Raw genomic sequence first — 14,660 nt, forward strand, 5'->3', positions numbered from 1 at the left:
CACTCATTCGACTGCACCCTTCTTGTCGACAATCCCCTCTTGGCTTTCTGTGTGTGTGTGTGTGTGTGTGTGTGTGTGTGTCTGATGCCACTGAACAGACACTCTGAGAGTAAGTGTGTTGGTAAATCATCCTAGCTTCATGAATTGTAGCTGTTTGTATTGCCACATATGTTATTGTGCCAACTCTTGCCAAACGCTGCTTATTTCTCCATCAGCAGCTGGCCGTGTCTGCTTCATAGCCTGGTTTTGTTGTGTGATTTCCTCTTCATGAGTGTCGTGTCACTGTGAGATAGTGGTCTAGTGAGAGGTTTGTTCAGCTGTCACTACCTGTGCAACTTTCACTTTTCACCCAAAGATGAACGTTATCCCATAATTTAGTCGTCCTCAAGCCCATCCTAGGTGTTTATATGGCTCTCTTCTTTCAGCCAATCACAACTGGAGTTATATTAAATATTATAATCCAAGCTTTATAATGAGTGTGAATGGTAACTGAAGCGCATCCATCCATCATAACAGCGCTCCAAACGGCTTCAGGGGTTAGCAAAGCTGTTCTGAAGCCAAGACAAATATCCATATTCATAACTTTATAAACTACATAAAGCTATAAAACATACGTCGGGTCAGACAGTTGGTTATAGTTTATAAAGGTATAAATATGGATATTTTTCTTTCAGAGCGCATCACAGTTAAAGGAGTCTTAGAATGGCAGTTTTTAGATAAGCATAAAATGTTTAATTACTATTGTTCTGCTTAAAGCAAGCACTCAGAAACTACCATTTTGATTCTCTCATCCACTGATGTGGAGTTCTTATCTAAAACGTAAATTTACTTATTATAGCGCCACCTTGTAGCTGATTCTTACACTCATTTTCACAAGATGTACGAATGTATCCAGTTTCTATAGAGGACACTATGGGGAAACAGCGTTGTTTGTGGCATCAAGCTCCTCCCACACTCCTGCAGACTCAATAACAAGCACAGCTGTCAATCATGATGCCACGCCCATTTTTATAGTATCAAATAACTAACTTATTGGGAAAATGAACATCCTCAGTGACAGAGGGCATCTTTGCAAAAAAAAAATATTTGAAGTGTAATTGGCTCGCGTCCCATTGATTTGCATGGAGCGGGTGGGGTTTATGACCTGTACTGCAGACCCCAAGGGATGGTGGAAGTGCTGTAGTCTCACTTTTCAACACTGCCTTCTATGGTTGGGTACCGTTCACATGTGTTTACATCAATAAAGAACGGTAAAGAACCTGTAAGTCATTTATAGAAGTGTTATTGACATTATGCCAGAGCTGATGTAAGATGTTTGTAAACTGTAATATTTACTAGTAATTAGTAGGCTACTAGGTACTTAATTTAATTAATAAAAACCACCATATTATTATTTTTTATTTTTAATTTAAATTCTATGAAAAGATTTCCCACAAATTTTGTGTTGTGTATTTTCTGGTAATCATTAATATGGAGATATATAGGCTCAAACATAAAAACAAAAAATAAAAATATTAAGAATATATTTTTAAATGTATAAAAATATTATGTGAATGTAGTATAGCAACTTATAACCACAACTGGAGTAATTTCAAATCTGAGGCTATGTCCAAAACTATGAATTTTATGAAATATTTTCTAAGGCCATGTCAGGATTTTTTTTTTTTTTAGAGAAAATGCTACCAAAATATGTTGTTGGCCAAACACCCATTTGCTGTCTTTTGTCTAATGTCTGGTGAGGAGAACAGCTCAATAAATTCTACAATGACCTCAATCGACGATCGTTTTACACCTTTTAGAGTGAGACTTATTCCTCATTATACTATAATCGTTATCCTTTTGTTTTTTATAACCTCATTAAAAGCCATTATAGCCTTTATGCTAGCAAGAATGGTCCATTTAACAGCACTTCCCAGTAATTCACATATTATGTGAATAAAGAATAATCTAAAGAATTTTCTTTCTAAAGAATAAATTAATTAAACGCATCTTTGGAATCTTCTGTAAATTATTGTAACAAAATAGACAAAGCTCCTGGTCCAACAGGTGCATTAGAGCTACGGTTAGCATCAAGCTACACAACACAATATAAAGATTAAAATTACATATTCACTCAAAATGTCACTTAGAGCACCATCGCGTGTTTGTATTAGCTTCCTGTCTCGATATAATGGGGATTTCATTCATATGGTGATGTTAAAACATGTTATATTTAGCATTTTATATGGAGCTCATCGATATATACCTGCTAGCAGTTATAATGTAGACATCCATTATTGATATAAAATCACATGAAAAATCACACAAAAACCTTATGCCATAGTAATCGTGTGTTTATTAGCTTCTTAGTTCACGCGTAGAAATGTAGAATTGGTTTGTTCTTCACAGAGACAGAATGAGGAAGTGTAAACACAGAAGAGCGTCATGCAGAGGGCAGGATCAGGTGAGATGATTGACAGCAGTAGAGGACGAATGAGCACATGATGACTCATATCTGACGCAAATCAGGAAGAGGAGACACAGAGAGAGCTGTGTACATGTTTCAGCTGAATGGAGATCGGATAATTCAGTGAGAAATTAATAGAAATGGTATTCTGTATGACGAAATATTTTGCAAACATGATAATAAATCAATATTTCTCCAAATATGTGCACGAGAGCTGAACTGAAATCTGTTATTTGTGAGCTGTGTGGACACAACTGAACTGAGACTGCAGAAGAGAGAATTAATTTGCGTGTGATATTCCATTCAAAATATTGTTCATTACAGATCTGTTATTTTGCACTCCTGACATAAATTAAGAAATTAATGTCACTACAACCCAGTTTTATCTTAAACCGTGGTCAAATATCGAAGCTGGAGTCTTTAATCTGTCTAATGATACTGAGTTTGTCCAGATGAAATTAGTGTGTGATGTTTTATTGAGCAGTGAATGTTGAACGACAGTAATCTGGGGCCATCTGCGATCTTTGACTGCAAAGGAGTTAAACCATGCCAATGCAGTTCCACTAATGCCAAATATAGTTTTCGAGTCTATTCAAAAGAATGTTGTGGTTGATAGTATCAAATGCAGCGCTAAGATCGAGTTACACTAATAGAGAGATACAACCACGATTGGATGATAAGAGTAAATCATTTGTAACTCTGATGAGAGCAGTCTCTGTACTATGATACGGTCTAAATCCTGACTGGAAATATCCACAGATACCATTTCTTTCTAAAAAGGAACATAATTGTGAAGACACTGCCTTTTCAAGTATTTTTGACAGAAAGGGTAGATTTGAGATTGGCCTGTAATCGACTAATTCTGTAGGATCAAGTTGCGATTTTTCAGAAATTGAAGCTTTATTTCTTGTTAATTTAGCCACTGTATCAAATAAATACCTAGGGTTGTGTTTGTTATCTTCTAAGAGAGTCGAGAAATAAACAGATCTAGCATTTTTTAAAGCCGTGACGTATGCGATTATGCTATCTTTCCACAAAATGCGAAAAACCGGCAGTTTTGTTTTCTTCCAGCTTATCTTACTTGAATAATAAAGACATTTACATTGTTACACACACACACACACACACACACACACACACACACACACACACACACACACACACACACACACACACACACACACACACACACACACACACACACACACACACACACACACACACACACACACACACACACACACACACACACATATTTCAAATAAATTCTTTCTATTTATCAAAGAATCCTGAAAATAAACGTTTCTACAAAAATATGAAGCACTCACCTGTGATACGTAATGTTACTTGAGCAGTTTACACCAAATCAGCATATTCAACTTGTCATCATATGAATAGATCACATTTTAAAATATATTTGCCCATTCCCTGAACTTCATAAGCAGAACACGATTTATTTGTGAAATTATCATGGCTTATATCAATAAAAATAATATCAATTCACAGCTGAGTTTTATAAATATTCTGCAGTTTGAACAATCACATTTCTGTTTGGAGTTCCTCAGTTGTACACAGAGAGTTGATGCTCCTGTGCAGTCTCTGTCCGGACTCTATTCGTCTGATTGAGACCGCGCATCACGATCTGTGGAGCGAGAACCTCTGAGGTGTAAATGCAAGCTTTCTTGCAATTCTGGCCTGGACAGACGGCGCTTGAACTCATCGGTGGTGAAGTAGTACATCACTGGGTCCAGGCAGCAGTTCAGACTCGCTAGACACAGGGTAATCGGATGAGCGTGGAGGACTGCCAACTTGAATGCAGGACTAACATTACCGTTTGATTTGGTCAAAAAGTCCAAAGGGAACGTAATGTGATAGGGCACAAAACAAACCAGGAACACGGTAGCACAGCTCAACACCATCTTGAAGGCCTTGTGCTTTTCTCCGGTGTCCTGCAGTACGCAGGTTTTCTCACGCAGACTCGCCGCGGTCAGCCACGTGCAGATGACCACTACAGCCAGTGGGAGAAGAAAACCTGCAATTTCTGCAAAGGTCACAAGGGACACTCCTAGTTCTTTGCTGAGTTGCATCATGGGTAGCTCGGAGAAGCAGCAAGTTGCATTGCCGTTTTTCCGTAGAAGAGGGAACGGCAGACATCCCAAACACACCACAAACCACCCGACTAAACACCAGCTGCGGTCCCGCCGTCTCTTTGAGCCGCCATAGTGCAGCGGCTGGATGATGAGGTGACAGCGTCTCACGCTGATGCAGGCCAGGAAGTAGATGCTGGCGTACATATTGACGTATTTCACGTAGAAACAGAGCATGCAAGCGAGACTACCAAAAGGCCATGAATTGTTCAAATAGTAGTAAACGCGCAGAGGCAGCGATAACACCTGCAGCAGGTCAGCGATGGCCAGGTTGATCATGAAAATCACAGCCTTCTTTGTTTCCTTTATGTAGGCATAAAAAACCCAGAGCGCTAGGACATTGCCGATCAGTCCGGGAACCAGAATCACGGTGTAGAAGACTGCATAGATCCGGTGCTGATATTCTCGTATTTGGCCATCATTAGTGTTATTGCACGAGAAGTTGCTGACATTCATCTTTTCCTCATTTAACTGCAATCCAAGAGTCTTCCTGTTGACTATATGAATGTTGATCTTTTATTCAGCTTGGCATGGCACTGTAGTTTTAGGATGGCAAAGACAACTCTCGGCATCCAGAGTCCAGTAAACACAAAAATCCCTTAGCAGAATGAGGTCATTTAAGAAATCCCAGAAATAGTCCTCTGACATTGTTCCTTCTCACAGGAGAGATGTCCCATTCTGAAACACAGCAGAGACGGCTCAAGTTAGATACAGTAAAGCATTCCTATAGTCTAACATTGGATAAATGGGATGAAGTTAGTCTCAAACACATGCACACAATTACCCATGAACTTGTTTCTTATCATCCACAACCAAATTCTGTTCAACTTTTGTCTGCGAAATTCAGAATTGAATCAATGTGAAGAGATTTGTACAGATGGAGACATGCAAAACGTTTTGTATTAATGCGTCATAATTTGTGTGTGCAACAAGATGTGCATTTGTGCATCAGGTGACATGCGTGTGTTCATTGGCGGATTTTCTGAGTCACACCTGCTCTGTGAAAAACCACAAGGCTTGCTAGTCTCTCTTCTTCAAGCAGCTTTAAAAGATCTAGTGTCATTATAAAAGGATAATGGACATGATTCTGTTTCATTCTAACCAGTGACCTCAGGAATGAACCAAAGATGAAACAACATTTTAATCCCTGTTTTTGATAGACCCCGCTGATGTGACAGTGGGCCTGAATCTAGGGTGTCCCGAAATCAAAGCAGTTGTCCCGAATCCAGGAAATACAAGGTTGGCTACGTTTTAACGATGTGACGTAGCCATTAAAGAAAACACATTTAGGTTCATATTTATGTTTAAATATTATAATGCTATTTTTTTATTTAATCTATTTTGGATATGAAAAGTGAACACTGAACAGCATGAGTAAAATACGCAATATGTCGGGAGGCATGGAGGGGTCAGACATGTGAATGTTGTTTTGTATAAATTGTATCTTAATTTTAATCAATGTTTAATCAAACAATTGCCTGGATATAATAAATAAGAAGCAAACCAAGACCATCGGGTGTGGATTGAAGTGCTTACAAACAAACCTAGGGCCTATGTTTCCACTGCCTATTTGAAGAGCAAATTTATCGATTTGTTCAATTTGAATAAATTAATTTACGTTGCAAGTCATTTTGTGACTGCATTTCCTTTACAGGTCTTAAATTTAATTCATAATGGTCTTAAAAATGTCTTAAAAAGTCTTAAATTTGACTTGGTGAAACCTGCAGCAACTCTGAAGTCACCATTTGATTTGTGTGTGAGTTAAGTGAAGTTATTAAACGTAATTTCGGGAGGAGTATGCCCATCTAATCTTCCAATTAATACCAAGGTATAAAACCAGCAGCTTACCTCTTCCCATTTTTAGTTCCTGCAGCATCCCTCCTCCTCCCCTGCTCCTCCTTTTGTACAATTTTGCCTGTTATAGGGGGGCAATCGGAGCTCGGGTAGAATATCCTCTCCGAGCCCCTCTCTAGCAGACAGCAAGCCAAATCTGTTTACCACTTTCACTAAGATTATATGGGCACACGAACTTGTGAAATCTAGATTAAAGACACGTCTCTTTAGCCAAGCATTCACATGATGTTTCTCATAATCTCACTGCAATTATATCTGATGAAAAATAATATGATCATCTTTGGCAGCTACGCCAATTCTTCTCCTCTTGCTTCCCTGTTTAATAAATGATCATCATTATTCGTGTAAATCCCTGGGTTTCATCTGAACCCCTTTACAGATGAATGAATGAAGGGAGTACTGATACAACCGCTCTGTTCTGGGGCTACTGAACGCTTTTGGCAAACGGTAACTTCATCTATTCTGTGTCTTAAGCCTTGTTTCCACCAAAATTACCCGGAACAATTTGTCCCAGGAACTCTTGTTCCCCCAGACCTGCTGCGTTTCTATCGGTCTAAAGTACCGTGAAGATTAGTCCGGTGACGCAGGACTGTGCGCCACTTTACAGTTCCACTGGGTTTAGTCCTCCGCATATAACAGTCCCTCCAGAAAAACGTGATTATGCGATCGCATGATTTAATGCATAATCAGCCAAAGTCCACATATTTATGCGGGGGCTGCATTTTGTCAAATACGCGGCACTTTCGCCGCATAAATAGTCTATTTCCACGTGCAAAATATGCGGGGCTAGCATGATAATCCCCGCATTTTTGTTGCAAAAAAGTCATATATATTAGCATAAAGTTGAAAAATGTTCGTTTACTTCACACGAGCCACCATTTCCCCCTATTGCCATGGGAACATTTGAAGTGATGTAATTACCCGACGTGAACGTCATCGAAAAGCTGCAAACCCCGTGGAGAAACCATAGATATCGCTGAAACCATAGATATCGCTGAAACCACAGATATCGCTGAAACCACAGATATCGCTGAAACCATAGATATCGCTGAAACCATAGATATCGCTGAAACCATAGATATCGCTGAAACCATAGATATCGCTGAAACCATAGATATCGCTAAAACCATAGATATCGCTGAAACCATAGATATCGCTGAAACTATAGATATCGCTGAAACCACAGATATCGCTGAAACCATAGATATCGCTGAAACTATAGATATCGCTGAAACCACAGATATCGCAGAAACCATAGATATCGCTGAAACCATAGATATCGCTGAAACCATAGATATCGCTGAAACCATAGATATCGCTAAAACCATAGATATCGCTGAAACCATAGATATCGCTGAAACCATAGATATCGCTGAAACCACAGATATCGCTGAAACCATAGATATCGCTGAAACTATAGATATCGCTGAAACCACAGATATCGCTGAAACCACAGATATCGCTGAAACTATAGATATCACTGAAACCATAGATATCGCTGAAACCATGATGTAGCACGCAAATTCACATCTGCCAACAAAAATAACAGCAAAAGACCAAAGCAAAGCAGTTTCCCGGTGTGTTGACCGATTTCAAAACACGGCCTCATGAAGCTTCGAAGCGTTATGAATCAGTGAGTCGATTCAGCGGTTTGGATCGCCAAAGTCACAGGCTGAATCCGAAATCGCCCCCTAAAACCTCAATCACTATTCCCTACTTTAGTCCACTGATACGGTTCACTTGAAGGAGTGAATGAAAACAAGTGAGCGAATTCGGACAGTTGTACACTCGGTATTGCGGTGCAAAGTGGGATTGAATGAGTGCACTCAATAACGTCAACTATGGTTTCGGACACCACTACAAATGGCTGTCCCCTCAAATAGCACCCTATTTAAGGGTATAGGGGGCGATTTCGGATTCAGCCACGTATTTCAGCAGTTTGACACGCGATCCGAATCATGAATCGACTCGCTGATTCATAACGCTTCGAAGCTTCATGAGGCAGTGTTTTGAAATCGTCATCACTATATAAGTCGTTATTTAGGGTTTTTTTGCGCACAGAAACTATTCTCGTCACTCCATAAAGTTATTGTAGAGCCACTGTAGTGAGATGGACTTTGTAATGACGTCTTTAGTGTCTTTTAAGGGTCTTGAGAGTGTAAAGTGCATTGAGCCAATGGAGGCCTTTCAGAGCATCAGATTTACACTAAAATATCTTCATTTGTGTCTGAAGATGAACGGAGGTCTGACGGGTGTCAACCACATGAGGGTCAGTCATTAATGACACAATTTACATTTTTGGGTGAACTAACCCTTTAAGAGATTGCACTTCTTGCATTGGAAGCACTCAAATGTCTGTTTTGTAGCTACCTCTGTAAAACAGGAAGTTATTTATTCATTTTTTCAGAAGTTGTAGCATATTCCTTTTGTAAAGCTACGGACTTGTTTGACTCAATGTTTTGTAAATTTGAGCCATGTGTTTATTAAGGTCTTCCATAAAACAAGATGAGAACTTAAATATTCCCAGCACTTTCTGTGATGTAGTGCTTTTTTTCTCTTTTTCATCAAACCGCAATTTTTGCAAGTTCTCGCAATTTCATTGCATAAAATTGCATAAATATCCCGCATTTTCCATTGCATTTTTTAAGAAAACGTGCTGCATAATCAAGGATTTTTGCCCGCAAAAATCACAAAAAGGTGGCATTTTTCTGGAAGGACTGATATAAGCCTAATAAAGCCTGAACCTCGTCGTTGGTCCATCGGTTCTATTTTTGTACCTTTTAAGCTCTGGGACAATTTTGGGGGATTTCCACCTGGATTTGGCTTATCCACATTGAAAAGCTTCCCATACACACACACATTGGCCCTCATTTATCAATCTTGCGTAGAAACGGGCGTATATGTTAGCGTAAGATTATGCTTACACTCCTCTCACCGCCTGATTTTTGAAGCTGTGCGCACCTCTGAAATCCAGGTGTACGCAAAACCTGCCCTTGATAAATGCCGCGGCTGAAAACTATCATCATTAGAACAACACGCCCCTATATATTCAAGCCTCTGCCTCCCCCACGCCCTCATTTTACGCCATGGACACTCGGAAGACGACAAAGAAGCGAAACTTCTCTGACGTGGAGATCGAGACCATCACCAGGGAAGTGGAAAAAACAAAATTGTTTTATTTGGGAGTTTAAAGAGTGGGATTAAAGGCGCCCACAAAACAAAATATGGACCCAAATTACGAGTACTGTTAATAGTGTGGGGGTTGAGAAGCGCACTCCAGCAGAGGTAATATTTTATTGCTTAATATAGACCAATAGTGATCAAGTTAAGTATGAGTTTTCTTGTTTATTGTAGGTGAAAAAAAAGTGGTCAGATGTAAAGATCGCCACAAAGAGGCGCGTCTCGGCACTGAAGAGGAGCCAGAGCAGCCATCATTGACAATTGGTGTACAGTGGAAATCCAGTTTAAATAGCTGTTTGGATGAGAAATTACCTGCATTATTTTACAGCACATGTTTTGAAACAATTAGCTTTTAATTTCGTATCACGTCACATGTATTGGGGTGTACAATAGGGATGATGATGTGATGTGGAGTACCATTCATTCACATTAATAATTGCATGACAATTTGTAAGATTCTTCTTCTTATTATTATTATTATCATTTTTATTATTAATGACGCTTATTGTTACTTAGAAGAAGAATGTCGTTATTATTATTATTTATTTTATTATTATTATTTAAAAGAAGAAGAATGTCATTTTTATTATTTTGTCAGTCTGAATTATTTTCAGTCCCAGTCTAACCCTGAACCGTCCGGTAAAGCGCACAGGCTCGCAACTGGAGGAATACATATGCCTACAAATCAAATGCTTTGGTAAAGTCACACAAATTAAACATTGAAGTCCATGTTGCACAAAAATAAACACTGAAGTTTATAATTACTATGTTGTTGTTGTTGTTTTTTTACAGTGGGTCATAATATAGCATATCTCTGTCAGTGCGTTTTGTGGTGTTAGGAATAGTTTTTCTGCGCATTTTCGCACTAACTCAAAACGTGCGTACACCACCTCCTGAGCTGGCGTAGGATTTGAGCCGTACGCCAACCTCCATATTGATAAATCTCAAAGTCACCGTGGTTTTGGGTGTACGCCAGGTGTACGCTGGAAATTTTGGTCATTTTACAGGAAACCCTTTGAAGTTTCGTGAAACCACTGCTAAAAGTGATAAAAGTGTAAGTATAAGTTGTCTGAGCTGCAATAGTGTATGGGAAGCTTTTCAATTTGGGGAGGCAAAATCCAGGAGGAAATGGTCCCAGAGTAATTTAGTGTAAATAAGTGACTCTGTGTAAAACAAAAGCCAAAGTGATGCATGTCTCCAGAAAGTAGAGACTCTAAGCTTTCAAATGGTCAGAGCTCCTCCACAGATATTTAAAATGAAAGTGTAATTAACCCTTATCAGGGTCCTTGATTTGAATAGCAAACAGCTCTTACTGCACGCACCGAGGTTGAAATAAAATGTTGACCAATCAGCACGTTCAGCGCCCTTTTCCCACGCCTGAACGCTCCTGAAATTTGAAAAGCACTACCTCATGAGCAGGGCCGTTTTGAGGGGGAAATCTTTACCTGGAACTTCATGTAGACCCTGCGGTCGAAACCACCCCAGAGTCCCTCACTCCTGGGGAAAGGTCCCGCGGTGGAAACACGGCTTAATGCAAGTTTGATCAAAACATCAATAAATGAACTGAATTTGCCTTGGTGCTAAACAGAGAGTCTGCTAATTCTGCCAGTTGTGAATTTTAATTTAAAATGGTTGTTATTTTAACATATGTTTAAATGTTTGCCATTTGCTTGAGCAGCTTCTGCATTTGAAATAGAAATAATGAATAAAGGTGTGTGTGGTATACAACCACGGATCAGCTGCAAACATGTCATAATCATATTTGAAAGCACAACACTGCACACACACTTCAAGAGGAGTGTGTGGAGACATGTTACTTTCACAAATTACCATACATTGATTCAAAATACAACATTTGTATTTACAAATATGCCTCTGTACAAAATCCGAAATTCTGCAGACACGATTTGAAAAGCATTAGTTTGAGTTTGTCAAATGGAGATGAAGAGGCCGAGCTCTGGGGATTATTCATTGGTAGCCGTTTGTGTGTGGGTTTGACATGATGAACACCACGGAAAGAACGTCTCATAGCCCACATGAGCTCAGAGAAGACGTTAATGAACCAGATCCACGAGATAAAGCATGTGGGCAAACCATCGCACATTGGTTGTGAATTATGCAGATAAAAGTTGAATGGGATTTGGTTGTTGACAGATGCATCTGCTCTCTTACATCAAATGAAATAGAGGAAAGATTGTGTGTGTTTGGCGTGCCGTCCGGGGAGGAACTTTGGCCTGAATATGTGCTAGAAATAGACTAGAATTAGACTGCATTGTGTTATGGGTTGTGTTGATGTCCGATTAGAGATGGGGAGGTGGAGGGATGCTGATAAACTCAACGGACCGAGGGAAGTCTGCTGTGTGTGGACCTTTAGTCTGTTGGCTGAGTGGATGAACTAAATGAGCTCCACCTGTGTGATTGGCTTTAATTATCAGGGCCTGTATTTATCAAGCCTCTGAGAATTACTCACAACACTGCTAAGAGTTGACTTGAGAGTAAAAAAAGTTAGTTTTCAAGCATCTCAGTCGTACTTTAAGTGAATCTGAAGTGCCAGATGATTCAAGACACTGCCACAAACGCTAGCAAGACATGTTATAAAAGGCCAACATTAGGTTCAGCCCAACATTAACCAGAGCTGTCCGAACGATACCGTTTAAGTGCTCATCGTCAAACATCTCAAAACCATTCTCCCCAATCTCTGTCTCCTCAGTGGCGTCACAAGCCCAACTCCTGACCACGAGAGAGCTCTTAAATCACCGGGAGAGTAAGAGGGATCCTTGGCTTTCAGACATTTGATCACTTGCTTTTATACTTGGAGTAAACCTCGTGAATTCTCAGCACTTTGGACTAAAATGGCACTTTGAGAAGCTTGATAAACTCAGGAACGTGCTCCTCCTGAACTTCATATATTTGTAAACAGTTTTGGGGCTCGTTTAATCCCATAGGAAAATAGTCTGAACACAGAATTTGCATCCCTGACCAGCAGATTCAGATCATCTATAGAGGTGTCTGTGTTTTCAGAGAGGATTGTTTTTCATATTAGGCAAAACACTTGCGTATCCACACCGTGCAACACCCCGAGGGCAAACGCAAGCACTTTTCCTCTTTCTTTGGTCTCAGTTATTCAGTGCAAGTCCTGCAACTCTTCTGTGGAGCTCTGCTGCTGTGCGTGTGTGTTGGTTTGTGGGTGATGTGCTTCACCATGAGACCGTGTCATCTATCTCCGTGTGGGACTTTCCGTGTTCACGCGTGTGCACTGAGCACACTTCAAAGGAACATCCCACCTGACTTTCTCAGAATTACATGTGAAACTCTACAAACACACACAGCCAAACCAGTCGGATCCAGCACCAATATTACAGTTACGAATCTGATGAAAATAATATGTTATAAGCAGTGTTGAAATAGCTGTCCATGTGAAAGGTTAACAGGGTAAAAGTTACATTGAGAAAGAAAGACACTGAAAAGATCTTTGAATATATTGTTGTATTTGTTGACACATTTGGCTAAATCTGCGGATTAATAGCAGTGATATTCTCTAGCGTTGACGTTCAGACATTCAGCTTGAGCTCAAAGAGAGAGAGCGAGTGTGTGTTAAGAGTGAAAGATGAACTAATGTCCAGTGTCGGATGGGCAGTTCAGTCGCATTGAGTTTTGAAAGCATGTCAACGCACCATATTCACATTCATAACCCAGTCAAGGTTTAGGATCGGTCACAGTTATCAAGGTTTAGCGGGTGATAATGAGCTACACCCAGGAAAGGAGCGTGTCTTACCTTAAGTGGTCGTCCTCTCTGAACATGTGATCTCAAACTCCCTGTTTCTCTAGATCTGCTCACTCCATCTTCTCACTCATGGAAACGCTTCACCTTTGGGACAGTTTTGATCCCCCCTGTGTTTAAAACAGTATTTCTGTAGTGTCCTGGCAGTTGTGTGTGTGTGTGTGTGTGTGTGTGTGTAGTTTCCTGTGGGGGAGTGAACCGCGTTCGGCAGTGTTTTATACTCCCACTTCTGCTATTTCTCTCTGAGTGCTGCCCGATCTGAGCTTGTGATGACAAATAACGCCAGCATTCTCTGAGACATGTTACTTTCGCTTTGCTTTACCGTTTCCAAGGCATTCATTTAACAAAATATATACAATTCTCCATTATATCTCTATATAATTACAGCAGACACACTGACTGGAGGCTGTGAATATTCCAGCACTGTACACATCTCTCACTTTAGCTAATGGCTCATAACTTACACTGATATTGATTTCTACGAGAGCCAGACAGCTATGATTCCAGACAGTTGTGCTTTATGGCATTCATAATACTGACTGTACAGCACAGGGCTATTGATTTATTTATGAAACTGATATATCTCAGAGATTTATTCTTTCAGTCTGATTTCTGTTAAGTTCTTAGCACATGATTGTTTTGAATATTCTGAATGAATCTGTTTTTGACATCTAATGCCTTCAGTCTTGTCAGACATGTACAGTGTGGGCATGTTTTTGTGAAATATCAGGACACAAATGTGTATAATGACATGGGTATTACAAAAAGAGGGTGAAATATGAGGACGTTCCCCATGTCCTCACTTTTCAAAATGCTTATAAATCACAGAATGAGTTTTTTTTCACAGAAAGTGAACTGCACAGTCTCCTGTGAGGGCTAGGTTTAGGGGCAGTGTGTGTGTGTGTGTGTGTGTGTGTGTGTGTGTGTGTGTGTGTGTGTGTGTGTGTGTGTGTGTGTGTGTGTGTGTGTGTGTGTGACCTCCGTTATGTTGTAATATCATTCTTCACAAACAACCCTTTAGTCTGGTCATCATGCCTTATTTGAGCAGACTGTGTTGTTGTTTTGTTATGATATGGTGATCAGTTCTTTTTAAGCGTAAGTTATTAATGATGATACTGAATGATGTTTTATGACTGGATAAAACAAAATAAAGTTAAAAAAAGTTCATAAAACACAGTGATGTGTCTCTTAAAAGCAATACAAGGAAGTAAATATTAATTCAAATGGGCACTAAGAGGCATTTTTCTATTCT

At 39.7% G+C, this 14,660-nt stretch overlaps 1 protein-coding gene across 1 annotated transcript; it reads right to left on the reverse strand.

The window, feature by feature from the left end:
• Window positions 1-2,316: 2,316 nt before the first annotated feature.
• On the reverse strand, window positions 2,317-13,583 carry gpr174 (G protein-coupled receptor 174). Its single transcript, XM_079839118.1, has 2 exons — window positions 13,403-13,583; window positions 2,317-5,271 (listed from the first exon to the last, which is right to left on the reverse strand). The coding sequence occupies exon 2, from the start codon at window positions 5,047-5,049 to the stop codon at window positions 4,057-4,059; it is 993 nt and encodes a 330-aa protein (XP_079695244.1). The 5' UTR covers window positions 5,050-5,271; window positions 13,403-13,583; the 3' UTR covers window positions 2,317-4,056.
• Window positions 13,584-14,660: the final 1,077 nt, after the last annotated feature.

The sequence above is a fragment of the Gobio gobio genome (assembly GCF_949357685.1).
Source record: "Gobio gobio genome assembly, chromosome: 16".
Lineage (NCBI taxonomy): Eukaryota > Metazoa > Chordata > Actinopteri > Cypriniformes > Gobionidae > Gobio > Gobio gobio.